Source organism: Pelophylax lessonae, assembly GCF_965119305.1.
Source record: "Pelophylax lessonae genome assembly, chromosome: 3".
In the NCBI taxonomy this organism is placed as follows: Eukaryota; Metazoa; Chordata; class Amphibia; order Anura; family Ranidae; genus Pelophylax; species Pelophylax lessonae.
The window spans coordinates 608,206,043-608,229,775 of NC_138770.1; the positions used below are offsets into that span (position 1 = coordinate 608,206,043).

The 23,733-nt window shown below is 43.0% G+C and overlaps 1 protein-coding gene across 1 annotated transcript in view; it reads right to left on the reverse strand.

Moving 5' to 3' along the window:
• Positions 1-23,733, reverse strand: part of LOC309549109 (calpain-2 catalytic subunit-like) — a 122,789-nt gene that overhangs the window by 28,503 nt on the left and 70,553 nt on the right. Inside the window, exons 9-13 of the mRNA XM_082249145.1 lie at positions 15,675-15,835; positions 14,145-14,338; positions 9,754-9,953; positions 5,842-5,878; positions 3,431-3,496 (exon numbers count right to left, since the gene is read on the reverse strand). Of these exons, the coding sequence (XP_082105271.1) occupies positions 3,431-3,496; positions 5,842-5,878; positions 9,754-9,953; positions 14,145-14,338; positions 15,675-15,835 (658 nt within the window). The remainder of the gene's footprint in view (positions 1-3,430; positions 3,497-5,841; positions 5,879-9,753; positions 9,954-14,144; positions 14,339-15,674; positions 15,836-23,733) is intronic.

Sequence of the window (23,733 nt, forward strand, 5' to 3'; positions counted from 1 at the left end):
AAATCCCTGCAATTTTACATGCTTGCTGTATAGATTTAAAAAACTCCTGGGGGTTATTTACTAAAACAGGATGGTGCAAAATCTGGTGCAGCTCTGCATTGAAACCAAGCAGCTTGCAGGTTTTATTTATTAAGCTGAAGTTAGACTTTGATTGGCTACAATGCTCAGCTGCACAAGATTCGGGGTGCTCCAGTTTTAGTAAATCTCCTAACCTAGTGGTTATCTTTAGATCAGGGACACCTGCTGTCATAAAATGAATTGCACCACCAGACAGTATAGCACAGAGGAATTGAATTAAAATGTACAGACTACAGAGGTCCGATCAGCGGTCCGATCAGCATCCATCCGAATCTCATGTTTGTGTTCTTACTCAGCCCCCCTTCATATCACAGCACAATATTTACGTCACGGCACAATCTTTTACAATGCAGCCACAATCTTTTACAATGCAGCCCCCTTTACATCACAGTCCCCTATCCTTATATTACTGCCCCGAATCTTTATATCACAGTTTCCCACCTTTGCAACATAGTCCCCTATCTTTACAGCACAGTCACCCATCTTTATATCACAGTTTCCCCGCCCTTTGCAACGTCATTCCCCATTTTTATATCCCAGTTCCACCCCTTTGCATCACAGTTCCCCCTTTTACATCACAGTTCCCCCTTCTTTATATCACAGTTCCCCCCTATGCAACTTAGTCCCCCATCCTTATATCGCTGTTTCATCCCTTTGCATCACAGTCCTCTATCTTTACATCACAGTTTTCCCCCTGTGCAACGTAGTTCCCCAACTTTACAGCGTACTCCCCCCTTTTTACCTTACAGAAAAGTCCCACATTTTTATATCACAGTCCCTCCCCCCCTTTTGAATGTATTCCCCTATCTTAACAGTACAGTCCCCATCTATATATATCACAGTTCCACCCCTTTGCATCACAGTCCTCCTTTTACATCACAGTCCTCAATCCTTACATTGCCGCCCCTGCCCCCCCCCTTTGTATTATAGTCCCTCATCTTTACAACACAGTCTTCCCTGTAGATTAGAGCCCCCTTCCTAAAAATGTCCACCCTTTTACAATACAGTTACTGCTTTGCATTATAGCTCCTCCTTCATATCACAGCCTCCTTTTATATAGCTTCCCCCCTTTTATATCGAGTCCCCCCTTTACATCACAGCACCAGCCACATTCAAGTCCCCCTCGTACAGTACAGCCCCCCTTTTTTTATTATGGAACACCATCTTTATGTTACAGCACCCCTGCTACATCTCAGTGCCCCTCTTTACATAAGGCAACCCACCTTATCAGCAAAGCTCCCCTTCCTTTACATCCATATGTTCGTTCCTCCCCCTCCCGCCCTACCTTTCTTAGCAGAGAGTGGGAGGTGCTGTCATTCTGGATGGATGCCGGCAGCTTCCCAATTTCTTCTGTTAGCAAGCGGATGATTGGTTTTCAGGACTGCCCCACATCGTAGCAACCAATTACTTCCTTGTTGACCTGAAAAGTGGAGCAGCTCCTGCTCTCCATGCAGATCGATCGCATCTCCCACTCTCTGCCCTGCTGTGAAGAGACAGCACCAGGAGGAACACACAGGCAGCTAAATGGCACAGCCGTGGCGGTCTGCACAGGACTGTCACACAGTCCATGTCCGGACTGCGGTCTGCCATTTAGTAATGCCTGGTATAGCACAATCACTGCACAGCACTACAAACCAAGAAGAACCACCTGTGTCTTTTGATTTACATGTATATTTGCTGCTCTGAGTCTGAAGGAATGTGCATTTGTGTCTTTAGGGGTGTTCAGTAGCTGTGTCAAGAAATACCTAAACTAATCTTCCATCCTTTCTGTGTATACTAGTTAATCTGACCCCATGGACTTAAAAAAATTAATAGAAGTCAATAAAAGTCAAAGCCCCCATAACAAAGAATGCTTACAGTACATCCGGAAAGTATTCACAGCGCTTGACTTTTTCCACATTTTGTTATGTTACAGCCTTATTCCAAAATGGATTAAATTAATTATTTTATTTAAAATGCTACAAACAATACCCCATAATGACATTGTGAAAGAAATGTGGTTGCAATCTTTTTAAATTTTATAAAAATAAAAAAAATAAAAAAATCCCAATTCACAGCCTTTGCTCAATACTTTGTTGAAGCACCTTTGGCACCAATTACAGCTATAAGTCGTTTTGAGTATGATGCTACAAGCTTGGCAACATTTTTGATCAGTTTCTCCCATTCTTCTTTGCAGGACCTCTCAAGCTCCATTTTCAGATCCCTCCAAAGATGTTCAATCAGGTTCAAGTCTGGGCTCTGGCTGGGCCACTAAGGGACATTCACAGAGTTGTCCTATAGCCACTCTTTTGTTATCTTGGCTGTGTGCTTAGGGTAGTTGTCCAGTTGGAATATGAACCTTGGCCCCAATCTGAGGTCCAGAGCGCTCTGGAGCAGTTTTTCATCAAGGATGTCTCTGTACATTGCTGCATTCATCTTTCCCTTGATCCTGACTAGTCTCCCAGTTCCTACCACTGAAAAACATCCCCACAGCATGATGCTGCCACCACCATACTGGTATTGGCCAGGTGATGAGCGGTGCGTGGTTTCCTTCAGATATGGCACTTGCTATTCAGGCCAAAGAGTTCAATCTTTCTTTCATCAAACCAGATCATTTTGTTTCTCATAGTCCGAGAGTTCTTCAGGTGCCTTTGGTCAACTCCAGGGGGGGCTGTCTTTTACTGACGAGTGTCTTCCGTCTAGCCACTCTACTATACCGGCTTGATTGGTGGAGTGCTGCAGAGATGGTGGTTCTTCTGGAACGTTCTCCTTTCTCCACAGAGGAACAGTGGACCTCTGTCAGAGTGACCATCGGGTTCTTGGTCACCTCCCTGACTAAGGCACTTCTCCCCCGATTGCTCAGTTTTGCCAGGTAGCCCACTCTAGGAAGAGTCCTGGTGGTTCCAAACTTCTACCATTTACAGATAAAGGAGGCCACTGTGCTCATTGGGACCTTCAATGCTGCAGAAATGTTTCTATACCCTTCCCCCAGATCTGTGCCTTCGATACAATCCTGTCTCGATGATCGCAGACAATTCCTTTGACTTCATGGCTTGGTTTGTGCTCTGACAAGGATGATCAGTGGAAACAAGATGCACCTGAGCTTATTTCTGAGTGTCATGGCAAAGGCTGTGAATACTTATATACATTTTTGTTTTTTATTTTTAGTAAATTTGCAAAGATTTCAAACAAACTTCTTTCACGTTGTCATTATGGGGTATTGTTTGTGGAATTTTAAGGAAAATAATACACTTAATTTATTTTGGAATAAGACTGTAACATAACAAAATGTGGAAAAAGTGAAGCGCTGTGAATACTTTCCAGATGCACTGTATAAGGAGAAGTTAATGTATAGAAAATGTATAGAACTCACCTCGCCCGCCAGCTGCAGAAACAACTTTCTAAAGTTTGGATCAATATGATCTTCACTGAGATCCGGCTAAAAAAACAAAAAAACACTGTGACTACAGTCCAAATTATATCAAGGAAAGCATTAAAATAGAACCATAATGTAAACACCAACATTGTGACTGCATGGTTCCTATAAATATTAAATGCTAAAACAAACACTGATGTACTTTCCTTTTTTTTGCAAGGATTTGTGCTCTGGGCTCGCCCTGGCACTGGTCACATGACCACATGCCTAGGAACTGACCATATGATCTCTGCTGAATAATCAAATAGAATAGGCGGAGGTCCCTTCTGCAGAGATCATGTAACGTGTGACCTGTGCCCCAGCATTTGATCACATGGGTGATGCCAGGTGGAAAGTAAAAAGTTAAGCAATATTTTGGCTAAGTTAATATATTTAGAGGAGCAAGCTTTCAAAAGCATTCAATGAACAAATCCGTCATGTTGAGGGGAGTACAAAAACAGTATACACTGTAGACATACAGTATATACTGCTTACTGTATATATAGGGATATATGTCACCAAGAATTGTGGTCAGGGAATTACCTACCCATTCCTAAACAAACTACTAGAGGACAAAAACGGTAGTGCAACAAGATTATTTTGATCCTATTTAAAGTGGAGCTCCACCCAAAAGGGGAAGCTCTGCTTGTTTGCCTCCTCCCCCCTCCGCTCCCACATTTGGCACCTTTTAGGGGGGGAGCGGGTACCCAGTTTTGACAGGTACTGGCTCCCACTTCCGGCTCAGTTCACCATGGCGAAATGAGCCCCCCTTTCTTTCCCCTCCCAGCCGGCCCATTCACAGAGCGCAGCGTGATTCGCACATGCGTAGTAGGAAACAAGCTGTGAAGCCGCAAGGCTTCACTGTCAGTTTCCATTAGCCAAGATGGCAGTGCCAGCACCTGAGAGCGGATTCAAGAATCGGCTCTGGTGAAAACACCGCTGGATACCTGGACAGGTAATTTCCCTAATAGTAAAAGTCAGCAGCTACAGTATTTGTAAAGTAAAGAATTGTCGCCACTGCCAAAATGATTTACAACAAGCTGGGACACTTCTGTCTAACTGCGGTTCCAATGTTCGCCCTCTAAAGAAGTCAGAAGCTGCCTGCATATCACAATGTTCAAAGTGGATGCATCAAATGTGATTTTGAAGCAGTCTATACCCGTCCTTTTATTTACATCCTTGCTACTAAAAACTTACTTAAAACAATATGAAAACTATATAATTTATAGGTAGCAGCCATTTAAATGGCCACCAGATAAATGAACTGAAAAACGGTAGTAAAGATCCCACAACAGCCATGCCTGTGCAGGGCTGCATGGGGTTTTAATTAGAGAAAAGAAAAAGTCTGAAAGTAAACAGCCCCTGCTGTGCTCTTATAGTGCTCTGTAATGCAAAAGCAACCAATATAAAACATTTTATTTGTAAAATAAAGATTTGGTATAAATATTAAACACAAAAAGGATATAAAGTACCATTGTGTGTTTTTTTTTTAACACTTTTAGAAGCTGACTTAGTGATTGTAAAGTCTAATTTTTTTTTTCAATATAAATAACAAACATCTTATACTTACCTCCTCTGTGTAATGGTTTCACACAGAGCTGCCTGGATCCTCCTCTTCTTGAGTCCCTCTTCAGCTCTCCTGGCCCCTCCCTCCCTTTGAGTGCCCCCACCGCATGCAGTTTGCTGTGGGGGCACGTGAGCCGAGGCACAGCTCCTTGTATCCATTCAGATATGGAGCTGTGGTTTGGCCTCGCCCCCTCTCTCCTCATTTGCTAACTAACTTTGGTGGACAGCAGCGGGAGCCAATGGCACCGCTGCTGTGTCATAGCCAATGATGAGTGAAGTTCCGGACAGCTGTGGACTGTCTCTGACTTTACAACCCCTTTAATCACTTACTGAGCTTCTTTGTCTTTTAATCCTTGCCAATGTTCCAGTTTAAGCTAGTGCCATAGCCGTGGCCCCAGATTTCCTGTTTCAGGGTGGCTCCTTTCTCTTGTAGCATCCTTGCCTGCAGGGACTAGTTGTGTCTCCTTACACTGTCTGCATCAATAGAAACACACAGCCCATAGCCAAGGATGGTATGACGCTAACCTGCTCCTCCCCCCCTCCAGGCTAAAAGACTGGCTTGAGAATGCGCCGTCAACTGTTAACTTTTTCGTGTTCAGACCAGAAGTTCAGATGCAGCACTGAAAGCAGGAGCCAGCAGCATTGAAATGTGTAAAATGTAAGTGCTTGGGTAAAGATTTTAACAATTTACTCGGGAATTTTTATTTTATGGTGTTCCATGTGTTAAGCTAGAAAAAGGCTTAGGGTTTGATACTACTTTAATCGGAATAATACATTTTAAAAGATGTAAAAGGAAATCTTACTTCTTCAATGTTGGCCTCGATCTTATCGTCGACAACCCTGAAAGCATTAAAATTGATCAGTCAGGAGAGGTTAAATAAACAATGCATAAACTATGGGTGTAAAGGGGATTGAGGTCTTGGGTGTAGAAGGCTCACTGGTGACCACACTAAAGATCTCACACTCGTTATCCGAACTTTGTTTAGAAAATGTTTTGCCTTAGGCACGATTTACACTGCCACAACCTGAAAGTTGCGTGACTTACAGTGCAACTTTGCCAGTCAACTTTGGCGCCACTTTAAAGCAGTTTCAGGGAATGCCTGTGTAATCTTCCTGTAATGTCGAATCCAAATCACATCAATTAAGATGAAGAGGCGACTTCCAATAAAGTCTATGGGCACAAGTTGGTAAGAAATCCCCTTGAAGTAGTACAGGAACCTTTTCTAAAGCTGGAGCGACTTCAGTAGTGCTAATTAAGACAGCTCTCATTGACTATAATAGGATTTCACATGTCACGCGACTTGGGGTCTCACAAGTCGGATCCCTATTCGCAGGAGTGTGAACCGAGCCTAATGATTATTCCAAATAACTACCCATTAAAACCCTATCATCAGAACAGGAAGTGAGGGAATAAGACAACGGCAATACAAACAATTTTCTTAAATAAAGTGAGGAAGGTTTAGAACCTCTGTAAAATATGTATTGCTGTGTGTGTTGTCAATAGAGAGGCATCCCTTTTTCTCTTGTCCCATGTGTGGTAAAGTGTGGCAGGGAGTCACCAGTATAACAAGTGGGATCTTCCCAGACAGCAATAAACATCTGAAAGATTCTATTCTATCCCCATTCTGTCACAAATTTAACAAATAATATAATTGTAGTTGTGCTTCTAATTTTCCCTCTGTTTAAACACATTTCATCAGCCAAAATTAATACTATCTAACAAGGTAGAACAATGTAATATATTGCAGCATACCAGTCCGATGCGGTGGCTACATGCGTTTTCATTTTCCAGGCTATAAAATATATTCAGCAAGTACAGAAAATACCTGTTGACCTTCCCAGAAATGAAGTGTCCTTGTCACTTCCTGAAATCTGAACTAAAAGCTAAATCAATGCAATTTCCCTTCTATAAACGAGTAATTCCCCCACCTTTGTATTGTGGAGAAGAAGAGAGGAAGACATGTTTGAAGTCCAGCCTAGGAAAACCATGGCTGCCACTGTAGATATAGTACAGTACTTGAGCGTAGCCACCTAGGACAGCAAGTGTGTTACTCACTAGATCACAAGGTGAAAAAGAAAAACAAGCCTGGAAAAAAAAAAAAGTTAATGCAGCCACCAGGTCTAAGGACTGAGTTCAGAGAAAGTGGATTTGGGCGCTTCTAACTAAACAAGAGGAGGGGGGATCCACCGCAATAAGGGGGCGCAGGGGATGGCTCCAGGTTCTTGGTGTGAACTGTCCAGGATGCCCGGGTACAAGGCAGCACTGGCGGGAAAAACTCAGAGAATTCCGCTGGCAGAAGTGAGAAGAGAAACAGGCGCCACTGTAATAAGCCAAAGGTTTTATTGCACAAATTTACATAGTAACTTACATGGAAGTTAACGCCAGTCCATGTAGCAGCACCTCCAACCGCACAATCCGGCCGTCCACCCGGAAGTGACGTCGCAGGAAGCTGGTCCGAGAAGCTGGTTTCACCGGAAGCCGCAATGGAGCGCAGGCTACCGGAAATGACGCAACGCGTTTCGGAGCATGCGCACTCGGCTCCTTCCTCAAGCGTCAGGGCTTGAGGAAGGAGCCGAGTGCGCATGCTCCGAAACGCGTTGCGTCATTTCCGGTAGCCTGCGCTCCATTGCGGCTTCCGGTGAAACCAGCTTCCTGCGACGTCACTTCCGGGCCGGTGGACGGCCGGATCGTGCGGCTGGAGGTGCTGCTACATGGACTGGCGTTAACTTCCATGTAAGTTACTATGTAAATTTGTGCAATAAAACCTTTGGCTTATTACAGTGGCGCCTGTTTCTCTTCTCAGGTCTAAGGACTGAGAAGCTGCAAAAAATAATATCTTCACTGCATGTAGCACTCAACCACAGCTGCATTTCAGAGGAAGATGGTTTCCAAACTTTCTAAGCAAAGGGCTGGTTTACTGTCCTTTAGACTTTAGGGGGGCTGCAGTGGCTAGTCGAAGTAGAAAATGCCCCAGCATCAGTAAAAAAAAAAAAAAAAAAATGACAGTGCCTATAGAAAAAAAAAAAAAAAAAAATGACAGTGCCTATAGTCAGTAGGAGGAGTAGTGCCCCATCATTGGTATTAGTGGGAGGAATAGAGCCTATTTATATCAGTGGGAGGAGATACGCCCCATTGTTGGCATCAGTGGAAGAATAAATGCCCCATTGTTGGTGTCATTGAGAGGAGTTGTTCCCACTCTTGTGTCAGTGGAAGGAAGGGTGCCCCCTTGTTGGTGTCAGTGGGAGGAATAGTGCCCTCTTGTTGGTATCAGTGGGAGGAATAGTGCCCCAAGACCCGGATAATCACAAGCAAAGGGCCGCACTCAGCCCACTGGCTGCAGTTTGGAGACCACTACTCTATGGTTTCCTGGGTCAGTGGGGAAGTTATCTGATTAACAGCTGCCACCCCATGTGGCTCTGGTGGCCATCTTAGGTCAGGCAGAGTCTCTTTAAATCCTGGGTGCTGGACTTGGCGCGCATTTCACTGTGGGTAGCGTAGGCACAGGTCACTCGTCTGTCACGGGCAGTGATTACCGGTGGGGAGAGGTTCCAGAACAATAGGGAAAGGATAGGTAAATGCCAGCCTTCCTGGGGATCTCCCCATTTGGACACAGACCAGCCAGGCAACATTCCTCCTCTGAAGACAGGCGATATTGGCACATCCAAGACCTGCTCTGCTACACATACTGTAGCTTTTTCATCCTGTGAGTGTTCCCGGTTGGGTGCCTTTCCACTGGGTTAAAAGACTTAAAGGCTATACTGGCCAAAACATCATTAGCATCTGATACTACTGGGTCCCTATGGTGACTTAACTGCTGGCAAATAGAACTACAACGCTCAGCTAGGGACTGCTGCTACATCCATTATAAAGAATTCCTAATCTTGTCCTCAGATTATTTAGCATAACAGGGAATGCAGCCTATAAATTGGCTCCATGGTGCAGATTAGGGCTGGGGCGAGGGAAAGGTCACAGGATTTTAAATTATAACAATAAACCTCTCCTATTTGTTCCATTTTGTTCTGTTAAATACTACATTCAAGGAGCTTTCTTATATCTGTTATAAGTGCCAAAAAATACCTGTTGATTCCGCCAGAAAACTTGTTAGCTGATAACGCGCTGTGCTCTCTGCTGCATTATTATGAGTTTTATTGTTCACAGCTATATCTGGGGGGGGGGGGGGGGTTGTTCTGTATTTCTGCCCTAGGTTGACAATGCTGTTTCTCTATAGATACAGTGCAGTATGTAACTGACAGGATAACTAGGCAAGAGCAAAGGCAAAAAAAAGCCTAAAAAACAAAACAAAAACAATGCTCCCACTACATATGGATTGGCAAACTGCAATATAATCATTTTATGTTCTTGAATTTAGATATACTTTAACACAGCTGACCAAACCAGATTTTTACAGACTTAGGCCGGGTTCACATATGTACGGCCTGCGGTTCCCAGCATGGGGTCCGGCACGTTTTTGTTCACCAGTTCAGGTACGATTCAGGTCCAAATCTTTGCCTGAATTTGCACCTGGACTGGACCCAAAAACACACCGCGGCTGCTCACACTCTCCTGTCATGTGAAGATGCTGAAAACCAAAGTTGTATTCCCTTCACCCCTTCCTCCACACACACCTGATCTACAGCCACAAGTCTGAATTTGGTTCTTCTGTAGGCTGGCCAAACCTCAACCGGAAGCCAGGTTATTATCATGGGATACTTACTGTGACTCTGCACACTTCTCTGAGAAAACTCGCACACAGAAGTCTCCCACTTTATGGGGCTCGAAGGTCGATGGTACAATGACATATTCCCCAGCTGGCAGCCGAAACCTGTTCAGAACCTCTCGAAGATTTATGAAGGTGTCTGAGCGATCCTTGGCCTTGTTCCGCAGGAAGAAATCTCTATTCAGGTGAACATTGGTCTGTCCTTTCATCTGCAACATAAGCAAAGCATCCACCAAAAAATGTAGCTTTAGATGTAGGAAAACACTTCAACATCGGGCCTATTCTGACATTTTACACCTACATAAAAAAATATCTAGATTTTTTTGCTAGAAAAATACTTCCAACCCCCAAACATTATACCGTATATTCTTTTAAGCAGAGGCCTTAGAGAATAAAATTATGTTTGTTACGATTTTTTTTTGTGTGTGCTGTGGTTTTTCAAAAGGAATTTTTTTTTTTTTTTTTTTTAAATATACTTTAATGAATTTTAATGCAAAAAACACAATATATCACCCAATTGTTTGGGAAAATATAAAAGATGATGATATGCCGAGTAAATAGATACCAAAACATGTCACACTTTAAAATAGCATCTGCCTGTGGAACGGGGCAAACTAAGGTACTATTTTTTTATTATTATTTTATTGTTTATTTTATTATTTATTTGATGAACAACCCTTGTAATAGCATGGGCAATGATAGGTTTTCTTTATGGAGAGATCTGGGGTCTTTTAGACCTCATATCTCTTCTCTGGCCTCCAAAGCATCTGATCAAACCAAGATCAGTTTGATCAGATGCTTGTTCAAGCCGGTAACGGTTTGTTTACAGGAGACCAAAACCAGAAGTGACAAAACCCTCTTCGTTTTCGGTTTCTGTCATCACACAGGGGGAGGAACACCATCAGTTCCTCTCACTGTTTTCCAGTAACTAGATGCCACTGGTCGCATCCTTACTGGGCTTCCTGATCGCACAGAGCTGGCGGGAGGGGGTGGGAACCCCTTTCACCACCTTCAAAAGTAATCCAGCAGCTCCCTGGCTGCTAGGATTACTTTTACAGTGAAGGGAATTGCCAGCAGAAATTTTTTTTATCTTGATCATTGCTGCAGTAAGTCCCTTCCACTCCAGCGACGCATTGATATGTCCCTGGCCAGTAAATAGTTAAAGTGCATCTACAGCCAAACTGATTTTTTTTTTTTAGATAGAATAGTGATGGGTTTTAATCTCTGTCTGTGTCTCGTTTGGGGAGACTACCCTCTTTACTTGTCCTGCTGACCATCCAGGAAATCCAGAAATTGACATATGTCACCAGAAAAGTAGAGCAAATCTTCCCATGGGAACACTTGTTTCAGTAACAAAATGTCAAAAAGGGTATTCTACCTTGCTTTGTGGAGATTTCCTTTTATTTCTTGTTATGCCTCTGGGGCAGGAGGTAGGGAAATCTCTCCAACAGAATATAGACAGCAAAAAAAAAAAAAAAAAATGCATTATAGGGGATCTAAATCTGGCCATACACTGAACAGTTTGTTTGAGACTGGGAAAATGTTGATCAGTTTGTACTCTGACAGCGGCTGCAGCAGGGACGGCCACAATGTCTTAGCTGGATGGTTTCTTACATCCACCTCCTTTGTGTGAATGGGGGAATCCTTTTTTTTTTTATTTATTCAGCCCTCTGAAAATACAGATTCTGGGCTACTGGAACTTGACCACTTACCTCCAAGATTAAACAGAGGGAGTAATACAATATCTCACAAAAGTAAGTACACCCCTCACATTTTTGTAAATATTTTATAATATCTTTTCATGTGACAACACTGAAGAAATTACACTTTGCTACAATGTAAAGTAGTGAGTGTACAGCTTGTATAACAGTGTAAATTTGCTGTCCCCTCAAATCAACTCAACACACAGCCATTAATGTCTAAACTGCTGGCAACAAAAGTGAGTACACCCCTAAGTGAAAATGTCCAAATTGGGCCCAATTAGCCACGTTGCCTGCCCAGTGTCATGTGACTCGTTAGTGTGACAAGGTCTCAGGTGTGAATGGGGAGCAGGTGTGATAAATGTGGTGTTATCGCTCTCATTCTCTCATACTGGTCACTGGAAGTTCAACATGGCACCTCATGGCAAAAAACTCTCTGGAGGATCTGAAAAAAAAGAATTGTTGCTCTACATAAAGATGGCCTAGGCTATATGAAGATTGCCAAGACCCTGAAACTGAGCTGCAGCATGGCGGCGAAGACCATACAGCAGTTTAACAGGACAGGTTCCACTCAGAACAGGCTTCGCCATGGTCGACCAAAGAAGTTGAGTGCGCATGCTCAGCGTCATATCCAGAGGTTGTCTTTGGGAAATAGACGTACTAGTGCTGCCAGCATTGCTGCAGAGGTTGAAGTGGTGGGGGGTTCAGCCTTTCAGTGCTCAAACCATACGCCACACACTGCATCAAATTGGTCTGCATGGCTGTCGTCCCAGAAGGAAGCCTCTTCTAAAGATGATGCACAAGAAATCCCCAAAAAACAGTTTGCTGAAGACAAGCAGACTAAGGCGATGGATTACTGGAACCATGTCCCGTGGTCTGATGAGACCAAGATAAACTTATTGGGTTCAGATGGTGTCAAGCGCGTGAGGTGGCAACCAGGTGAGGAGTACAAAGACAAGTGTGTTTTGCCTACAGTCAAGTATGGTGGTGGGAGTGTCATGGTCTGGGGCTGCATGAGAGCTGCCGGCACTGGGGAGCTACAGTTCATTGAGGGAACCATGAATGCCAACATGTACTGTGACATACTGAAGCAGAGCATGGCCCCCCTCCCTTCAAAGACTGGATCGCAGAGCAGTATTCCAACATGATAACAATCCCAAACACATAAAATATTTACAAAAATGTGAGGGGTGTACTCACTTTTGTGAGATACTGTATATACAGCACTTCATGACGATATGCTGTCATATATTTACACTCACCTTCTAAAATAATAAACGTGACCTTGATCTAAGCAGAAAATGATAAAATATCAACATACCTGGGGTGGGACCTGAAATCAGAAATGATAAAGTGGGAATTATTATATGTCAGTAACAGATCTACATATAATTTATGTCAGTGAAATCTTGTGTGTTATTTAAAGGCTGAACTTCACTCAAACACCAGAAATTACAAATAAATTACATATGAGGGAGCTACTGAACATGCCAACAGATTTGTATTTCTGTCTATCAAGTCCAGAGCTTTGCACAGCTCTGCCACACAGCACAGCTCTGGCAAGATCTGATCTGGCAAGACAGGAGACCTAATTTTTCTCTGCTGCAGTTCAGTAACACTTACAGGTCTTGTCACTCCGCCTCCTGCCTTTGATTGGACAGTGAAAAGAGAAGCAGGAGACTGATGAGCTTATCTCTCTGTCACTTTGCTCCCTGCTTCTATCAGCATGCCCCTTATTAGCACGTGAGCACTGCAGTACAGCTAACCTGCTCCTTGTGGGTATATATAATACAGAGCTGCATTTATTATGTTTTCTTTAATTCAGAGTTAACCATAGGACTAATAGGTTCTTTTCAGATTCTGTCTTATCTTCATTTACCCAGACTGCAATGCTGTGTCAGCCTATCATTACTGTGGACTGTATGAATCATGTATCAATTGACTCAGCAAGTAAAATGGGAAGCAGTGATGGTGTTAGCACATGCAGTCATCCAAAGAAAAGGGTAGTTTGGGACGTCTCCAGACAACCCCCGGTCCTAAGCACCACGTGTTGAACTCTGAGCGGATTTGTAAATTTGTGAAGGGCACTGTTCCATTCTGATGGGGCCCCCCTCCCCCCTCTAGATGTTTTGCCAATTATCCTACTACATTGTTGTTTATATACTTTTTGTAAATACACTACTTGCGCTTGCTCCTGAGGAAGTGGAGCGAATTCCACGAAACATGTCAAGCATTTTCACGTGCAATGATTCTGTATATGTTTGTTTTATATGAATCTTTACCTATCATGAACCAATATTGTATTGTTTACTGAGATTTCCTAAACAATCAGCTCTTAACCCTTATCCATATATTAGCGTGCTAGGATTCAATCATAATATTGATGAATATGATTTATCAGATAAATTGTTGCAATTTTGTAAAATATTTTATAATCTGCCGAAGAGGCCATTGCTAAAAAAAACTTGCCTTCCATATTATTAGCACTATTTACCAACTATCTGCAGCGCACCTCATTTAAAGTCCCAATCCCCTCTTCTTCTTTAACCACATGCAGTTATCCAGAAGGGGTCTGACATGTCTGTTCCCAAGGGTACATAACAATACCAAATAACAGGGCCAATGGATATTTGCATTTTTCAACAACAATCTTTGGCCATTTGACAGTGCTGACCCTTTAAGCGGCACTGGTGTAAAAATAAAGTAACCCACCTCATAGATGGCGAAGCCAATAGTGTGCATGTCCTCCCCAATCTTCCGAGCCTTCCTCCGATTCTTCTGTATCAGACCCACAATGAACGTGCAGCCTTCCTCTCCATCATCCGGATCATCGTCCTCATCATTCAGCTTTATCATATACTGCGGGTTCATCCAAAAGGTGTCTGTAGAAAGAAACATCACTTTGCTATGTACTGTGCTACTGCTATAATTCTACGGGGTATGGACTATGCTACTGCTATAATTCTACGGGGTATGGTTTAATTGAATCTGTGACCAGGCTTTCAACATTTAAAATGGTTCTAAAGCCTACATTTTTTTCCCTTAATGCATTTCTATGCATTAAGTTAAAAAAACTTTCTGTGTAACAATCCCCCCCCCCCCCCCTTTATACTTACCCGATCCAGCACAGTGCATGATAGTCAAAGCTCTCCGGGATATGTCCCTCCTCTCTGGGAAGATTGATAGTAGCTGGAGCCATTGGCTCCCACTGCTGTCAATCAAATGCTGTGATGAGGAGTGTGGGGTGGGGCCGAGTGTTAATGGACGCAGACAAGGCAGCTTGGGACCGAGCCTGCACGAGTACCCCCATAGGAATTAGCTTCCTATGGGGGCACTCGCCAAAGCTGAGGAGCACCAGCGAGAAGAGGATCGGGGCTGCTCTGTGCAAAACAATTGCACAGAGCAGGTAATTATGACACATTTTTTTATGTTATTTTAAAAAAAGGAACCTTTAATATCACTTTAAGTATTTCTAAATACAAGTAGTAAATTAGCTTTTAAAACAGCCTTCACTAATCTCTGTAGCTGCCAGCACTGTGGAGCAATTTATTATCAAAATTCACAGCAGAAACACTGAAGTGGTTCCAAGTCATTCTCTCAGTAAGGCCTCATGCACAGCTGTAAGCCTATAAAGTTTTTCTCCTACAGGAGATTGCAGCCTCAAAACGTGTTTTTGCATTCGCAGTAATGTGCGTTAACACATGCTCCGGCGACTGACGATAATGCTGCTATTGGTCAGAATTCTGGCTATTAGAATGCATTAACGCGGGAACGCACCTAGCGTTAATGCCTGCTAACGCATTTTAAGGAGCTTTTGAGTGTTTTTTTTATGCTCAAAAGCTCCTCTCCAAAACGCACAAGTGATGTTTTCTTTTTTCTGCCTGTAATCTTTCCTGCCACTAAAATCCTGAAAATGCCTATAGTGTGGATGGACAAAAAAAAAAAAAAAACTAATTCTGCTCCCAGTAGTGACTGATCAGCTCAGCTCCCCCTCCCAACAGTGACTCAGCTGCATTGTAATCGAAGAGGCATTGATTTGGGGCTCCGTTGGGTGCAGAGAACACTGGCAGAGCAGCATTTGAAATCAGTACTATACGTGAGTGCACAAGCCTTGCCCAGCAGTTCATAAATGTGGAGAAAATATTGCAACTGTTCCCTACACCAATTAGCAGCCATAATATTAAGGAAGCTAGGACTCCTTTTCTCCCTGTGACCTACCTGGGAAATTCCGGCATCCGCCAGCAGTGGCTCCTCGCCTCCACATCCCATCCATCTTCACCAGACTCCACTTCTTGTATTTGTCTGAGCTCAGGGTGTCGGGGGTGAGATTACAGATCTCGAGCCTGGAGAAATGTCTCAGGAAATCATTGAATGACATCCTAGGGGGAGAGCAGGTAATATATATCATATACACTGACATATTCAGAAAGCTTTACAGAAAACATATATAGGATTCTGATACATTCTTTGTATCCCTGCCCTAGAGGAGCTTACAATCTAACCTCCTGCTGTAATTATGTAGATACATTTTACATATTAAAGTCTGTCTGTAAAAGAGTCAACCAAGGCAAAACCAAGACGTACCACAATACCTCCTCTCTTCCCCTCTAGAGCATGACTCAGAATTATTCTTTTTTCTTAACTTGTTCCTATTACGCAGTGGTCTCCAAACTGCGGTCCTTTACTCGCCTTTACCCAACCCTTTGGATACCATTCCTTCCTCTGGCATCAACAGTTGGGTATTGTTCCTACCACTGACCCCAATGACTGAGCATACATTCTTCCTCTGACACCAATGATGAGGAACTATTCCTCCCACTGACACCAATGATGAGGAACTATTCCTCCCACTGACACCAATGATGAGGCACTATTCCACCCACTGACACCAATGATGGGGCACTAATCCTTCCACTGACATCAATGATAGGGAACTATTCCTCCCACTGACACCAATGATGGGACACTATTCCTCCCACTGACATCAATGATAGGGCATTATTCCACCCACTGACACCAATGAAGAGGCACTATTCCACCCACTGACACCAATGATGGGGCTCTATTCCACCCACTGACACCAATGATGGGGCTCTATTACTCCCGCTGAGGACCATCCTCAGGAATAAATGGGGCTGTGATGGATGTGAGCACTAGGCACCTGACTCAGCTGGGATGTTTTACTTGCAAAGGCGGTGTGGCACAGAAGAGGCTGCACTGGACAACTTTACCATGGGCCTATGAAAAAATGTTGCTGTTTAAAATGTCAATCATTCACACTGGCTCTATAAATCTTCACTATAATTCTCCTAAAAGGTTTCTTTCCTAGGATCATCATTGTCATCTGGTGGCATTTATGCAGTATTTTTTTTAAAATAATTCAATCTGGAAAAATACTGAATTATTGTCACTAGATGGCACTAACAATCTCTTAAAATGTCCTATCATTAAAATTACATTGAAGATTTGTGGAGCCTGTGCAAATGACTGGCATATTTTCACTATTGATTTTTTTTATAGCCCGCTTTAGTGTAGTTGACCTTTAAAGCTGAGCTCCAAAGCTGTAGGCAGATAAACCCCGAACTAGAATCTAGTGGAACCAATAACCTTCAGAAGTCATCTAGTTAGTAAATAGAGTCCACCTGTGTGTAATTTATTCTTCATATAAATACAGCTGTCTTGTGAAGCCCTTAGAGGTTTGTTAGAGAACCTTAGTGAACAAACAGTATCATGAAGGCCAGGGAACACACCAGACAGGTCTCTGAGGAAGAGGCAGGTCCTTAAAACCCATTAGCCATTCGCTGCAAGAACTTCAAATGGAAAGAGTATGGCATAACTGCAAACCTACCAAGACATGGCCGTCCACTTAAACTGACAGGTCAGGCCAGGAGAGCATTAATCAGAGAAGCAGCCAGGAGGCCCATGGTAACTCTATAGGAGGTGCAGAGATCCATAGCTCAGGTGGGAGAATCTGTCCACAGGAAAACTATTAGCCATGCACTCCACAAATCTGGCCTTTATGGAAGAGTGGCAAGAAGAAAGTCATTGTTGAAAGAAAGCCATAAGAAGTCCTGTTTACAGTTTGCGATAATCATGTGGGGGACACAGCAAACATGTGGAAGAAGGTGCTCTGGTCAGATGAGACCAAAATTTAGCTTTTTGGCCTAAAAGCAAAATGCTATGTGTGGCGGAAAACTAGCACTGCACACCATCATGGACACACCATCCTCACCGTGAAACATGGCGGTGGCAGCATTGTGTTGTGGGGATGCTTTTCTTCAGCAGGAATGCCCTGTATTCGGTGATTTCTTCACCAAATACAGGGCAATCTTAGAAGAAAACCTGTTAGAGTACGTAAAAGACCTGAGGCTGGGGCAGAGGTTCACCTTCCAGCAGGACAACGACCCTAAACATACAGCCAGAGCTACAATGGAATGGTTTAGATCCAAGCATGTTCATGTGTTACAATGGCCCAGTCAAAGTCCAGACCTAAATCCAATTGAGAATCTGTGGCAAGACCTGAAAATTGCTGTTCACAGACGCTCTCCAACCAATCTGACAGAGCTTGAGCTATTTTTTAAAAGACGAATGGGCAAAAATTTCACTCTCTAGATGTGCAAATCTGGTAGAGACATCCCCAAAAAGACTTGCAGCTGTAATTGCAGCGATAGATGGTTCTACAAAGTATTGACTCAGGGGGGCTTAATACAAATGAACGCCACATTTATTACATTTTTTTTTTTTTTTTTTAAATGAAAACCATTTATCATTTTCCTTCCACTTCACAATTATGCGCTTCTTTGTGTTGGTCTATCACATAAAATCCCAATAAAACGCATTTATGTGTTTGGTTGTAACAGTACAAAATATGGAAAATGTCAAAGGGTACGGATACTTTTTCAAAGCCTTGTAGGTGAGCCAATCACACAAGCAGGAAATTATGTTTCTGGGGGGGCGCTCTGTACACATTCTGTATACAGAACATCTCCAGGAAGCCATATTGCATTGCATTCTCAGAAAAAAAGCTTCAGATTGAAAAAGAAAGGTGATTTTTAAGCACAGTAATCCTACTGTGGCAGCGCAGCTCCCCTGGGTCCAGCGACGTAGACCTACTTCGCTGGACTCCTAGTGATTTTGGCGGCGTGCGCACGTGTGTCAAATCCCAGCAGGAGTCGGGCCGGAGGAGGAGAGGCAGCGATTGCCGCCTGCCTTCCGCGATCGTCGGGGAAAGTGTGAGAAGACCCGCCTGCTTATGTAAACAAAGCAGGTGGATCTTCTTTGTGACAGACAGGAGGAGATCACAGGATTCAGCATAGCTGAACCTGCGATTTCTGTCTCTGTCACAGAACCCCCCCCCCCCCTTCCCCACACGTCAGTAAGCATGAGGCATACATTTAACCCATTGATCAACCACAGGGCTAACCCTTTCCCTGCCAGTGTCATTATTACAGTAACAGTGCATATTTTTAGTACTGATTACTGTATTACTGTAGTAATGTGACTGGTCCCCCCAAAAGTGTCAAAAGTGTCAGTTAGGGTTCCGATCCGTCCGCCGCAATGTCGCAGTCCTGCTAAAAATCGCAGATCCCCGCCATTACTAGTAAAAAAAAAAAAAACAATAAAAAATGACATAAATCTTTCCCGTAGTTAGTAAATGCAATAACTTTTGCACAAACCAATCAAAATACGCTTATTGCAAATTTTTTTACCAAAAATATGTAGCAGAAAACAAATTGGCCTAAGATGCTAAAAAATTTAGATTTTTTTTTGGGAATGTTATATAGCAGAATGTGAAAAAAATTGTTTTTTGCTTCCAAATTTGTCTCTCTTTTTTTGTTTATAGCGCAAAAATTAAAAAAAAAAAAAATCACACAGGTGATTAAATACCACCAAAGGAAAGCTCTATTTGTGGGGAAAAAAAGGACATCAATTTTATTTGGGTACAGCGTCGCACGACCGCGCAATTGTCCGTTAAAGTAACGCAGTGCCGAATCGCAAAATAGGGCCTGGTCCTTAAGAGGGCAAATCCTTCCAGTCTTAAAGTGGTTAATAACAATTACATAATGACTTGTGTCACAATTGTATAAGTTAGAATATTTTATCTTCATTTGCCATTTTTTTTTACCCACAAAAATTAAGTTACCCTTTCAATTTGATCTCCGGGCCCAATCAGACTATCGCTCTGGGGTACTGCATGAATCTAAGTGCAATGCATTTTGCGGCCATTATTTTTAATAGCACCCCAACGCGCCTAGCCAGCACACCACAAAGCTTGTGTGATTTGGTCCTGAGGTGCACTTGAATTGTGACTGCAGTGCCTGGAGGAAACCCACACAAAATGGAGAGACGCTGTGCATAAAAAGTCATGATGGGAACTGAATGGAGGACCTCGGGCAACCAAGCACTGTGTACAATGCTCCACCCAGCTGTGTACTGGATTATTATATGATTTATTCAAATTCCAGCTGACTCATATGTACTATTTTCTAGAAGAATACTTTGTATTTGATTGAATGATATGAGACATAGTTTCCTTCCCGAGCTCCTGAAGAACAGTCATAGTTATTTTGATTGCCATGGGCACTATCCCACATCCTACTAGGGCAAATATGTAAACTACAAGTTCTGAACTGTTGCTATGGACACGTTTTTGGGAATTACTTCTGGAAGTGGCCATCAACAAAAAATCTAAAACTTGAGAAAATATTTAAAATGCCAACAATATGTATGGTTATCTACAGTGAATTCAAGTGGTGTTATAGTGTTTTTTTTCTGTTGTCCTGTAGAAGCGGAGTATTGTGCTTAGTCTAAAATCTGGCCTGGCCCCATATATCCTGTAATTACTTTTTTATTTATCCACACAATTTTGGCTTTCTTGGGGATATTGGAATGTAGTTGACAATTTTTACCAGCAGATGGCACCATTTTCCACCCTCTATTCTGCCATGAATAATAGGATTGCTATTTCCTACTGTCAGTGGGAGGTGGAGTGACTCATGGATGTTTCTGTTGTTATATTCATGGAAAAGACACAAGGCGTACTCAGTACAGTATAGAATTAGTAAGCACATAATCCATCAACAATCACATTTTACTTCATTATTTTATGAATGCAGTTGGCTCTTAGGTGCATCCATCTTGCATTCCAGATGCTCCAGAGTTTTTTCTGACCTGCTTTAAGCTGTTTTTTTTGTAGTCCTGTTGACTTGTAGGGGGAGAAAAGCAGTTCCAGCTCAGATACCCATGTACACAAGTTATTGAGTCACACCAGCAGCAAGGACTTACAGCATTCTGCCTTGCCAAATAAGCTTTTGGTATTGTGGAATTCATTTTCTCTGTGCAAACCATGTTAATCGATCAAAATTCAGTTTTTAGTTCTATAATATGTGAGAATAAAGAATAAGGATGCATTGGCAATGGCGATTGGCACACACTGCAAATTCCAGCTGCTAGAATATACCGATTCCTGTGGCTGGAATGACAGGGGGTTTTTAAAAATGTCAGCCTATATAAAGTAGTGACAGGCCGATGGCGGCTACGGCTATCGGTGACTGTTCACACAAACAGCGATTACCTGCAGTTAAAGTTGAACTAAAGGCAAGAATACTTACCTAGGATCCAAAGGTCCGATGCCTGCCCAGATAGTAAGGATAACGTGCCACAAATTTGTGGTAGTGAATTGTAAAGCTGGACACACACTATACAATTTTCTTTAGATTTTTTCCTTTAGACTTACCAAAACCATATAATATGAGGTCAGGCCTTAACACTTTCAATTTGTATGCAATCAGGCAGGCTCCTGCACTACAGAGTTGAAGGTAAATCTAAAGGAAATCTACCAACAAAAGTTGTATAGTGTGTATTCAGCTTAAGTCTGTTAACTTGCTGTACATTTTCACTGGCAAGTTATACACTTGCAGAGCACTTGAAGCACAAGAGCAAAGTTGCAGTGATGAGTCTACAGCATGAAAATTCAGTCACAGTGACCCCTGTGGTGGGATGACTAGCGCACAACATAAGTCAACCAGAACTTACAACAGACTAAGGGCCGGCCCTACCATGGGTCCCACTGGGTCCATTGGACCCAGGCTGAACTTTAAGAGGGGCAGCAAATTGACGCCCAAGATTTATTTCCAGCAGTTTTGTGTGTCATCAGTTTGCGGCACGTTATGGGTGGCATTTTCCCATCTCATTCTGCCCCCTTAGTGCAAACTGATGAGTATGAGGAGGCGGAGAGTCTCCTTCAAGAAACATCCCTCGCATGATTGTGGTGTGCGCAATGACGTTAGACATCAGCGCACTCCCATCTCATACAGGGCAGGCTGGATCCTCTCGGGCGGTAGCGGCAGCAGACACAGGAGTGACAGAGTGGGTTTGGTGGACCAGGCTGGCGGTGAGTTATAAAAGATAACAGTATACTATTTTCTAAATTTCATATTTAATAAAGTTATTACTATTTTTTTTTTGCTCCCTATACCCCACAAAGCAGCCCCTTAATCCTCCCCCCCGCCCCCAACACACACAAAACAGCCCTTTAAGCTCCCCACAATGCACCCCTTTTCCATATAGTCAATGTGATGTTGCATGTAAATCTAAATTCCTGATAAATTTAATTTTGGTTTTAATAATCATGATATAAAATAATGGATGTGGGGGCCTTTTGGTGGCTGTGTTTTTTTTTTTTTTTTGGGGGGGGGGGGGGGGGTTAGGGGGCAGCATTTCATTCTTGGACCCAGGCTGCACAATTTCTTGGGCCAGCCCAGAGCAGACTTGCAGAATGTTTGAAAAGAAAGTTGATATGGAGTCATGCAATACAGACTTGCTGCAATTGTGCAACAAACTTGTGAAGCCCGGCAAGTCTAGCAATAGCTTAGCAAGTCATTTTTAAACTTGCAGCACAACTGTTTGCAATCTTGGTGTGAGGTCCCGCAGCAGCATCATGTTCACAGCTTCTTCTGGGTGCCAGTCTTTAGCTGTTTTGATTGGCTGGTGCGAGATGACATCACTCCCGCTCATGCAGGGGAGTCATTTATCCCGACACACAAGCGCTATACCAGAAATGTAAACGGAGCTGCGATTGCAGAACCCCATGTACATTCTGCAGAGCATTGTGAACAGGCAGGTAAGTTTATATTAGTGCATATCTCTTCTGCAATAAAGAGCTGCCTGTTCCCAATATTTTGTTTTTGACCATTTCACCAGTTCCATTCAGCCACAATCATATATCCCCTAACCGCAGGTATTCTCAGGTATTGATATATATATATATATATATAGCCTCGGTTGTGGCTGTATATACAGTAGCTTCACATAGAGAAGCACACAGACTAAAATAAGATATAATAGGTAAGTAAAGATCACCTTTAAAAATTTCCAATGCTATCCAAAAACTTTTACAGCTTTAGATAGTCTTGAGGTTTTTATGTTTTTCCATGCCATAGGCGGCTTGCAGGTTGAGCGTTTATGATTGTTGAAGAACCTTACCTTTCTTATGAGCATGAAACTGTAACAGACATTCTTCATTATGTAAAATGTTTGGACTGGCCTGCTAATGACTAATCAGCAGATCATACATGACAATGTACAGAAGAACCTGATTTGTACATCTCACGGGCTTTGCTCATTAAAGGAGCCTGGTAAGTGTCAAGCAAGTCCAGATTACCAGCATCATAGACCAAACCTTTAATTTCAGGATTTCACTTCTGGTTAACACAGAGGCAAACAAACATCAGCCGGCCTAATTGGTAATTTAATCCAAAGCAAAAGGAACAAGTGCAGTGGTGTAAGCAGGATCCCTCAATTCCGAAGGACACAAAAATGTGCACAAATAACCAATAAAACGGAAAACAAAGCTGAAGGGTGCTGACCTAAAGCTAAACCCTGAGTTCAGTGAAATAATGATCCCTCTGGGGTCCCCCCCCCCCCCCTTCACACTGCAAGGGTGAAATTCTTGTTTTGTCTAGGGGTAGAGGAATAGGCAGGTATGCTTAACTTATTCTTTATTCTGCACAGGCTTCCCCCTCCTGAAGCTGCACCCCTTCACTGCTCCTCAGGTCACAAGCATTCTGATGTCAACATGGACAATGCAGGACCAGCACTCCTGCATGGTATATGAGGATGGGGAGGACCTGCCCACATCATAAAGCTCCAAAAAACAATAAGGTGTGACCACCCTCCTCCTGCGCTTGGTATCCAAGCCCCTCGACCACACTCCTCACGGGACTCACAACTGGCTTCTTAGATGGCTTAGGTCTTGCTGCCCATAACGGACTGGGGT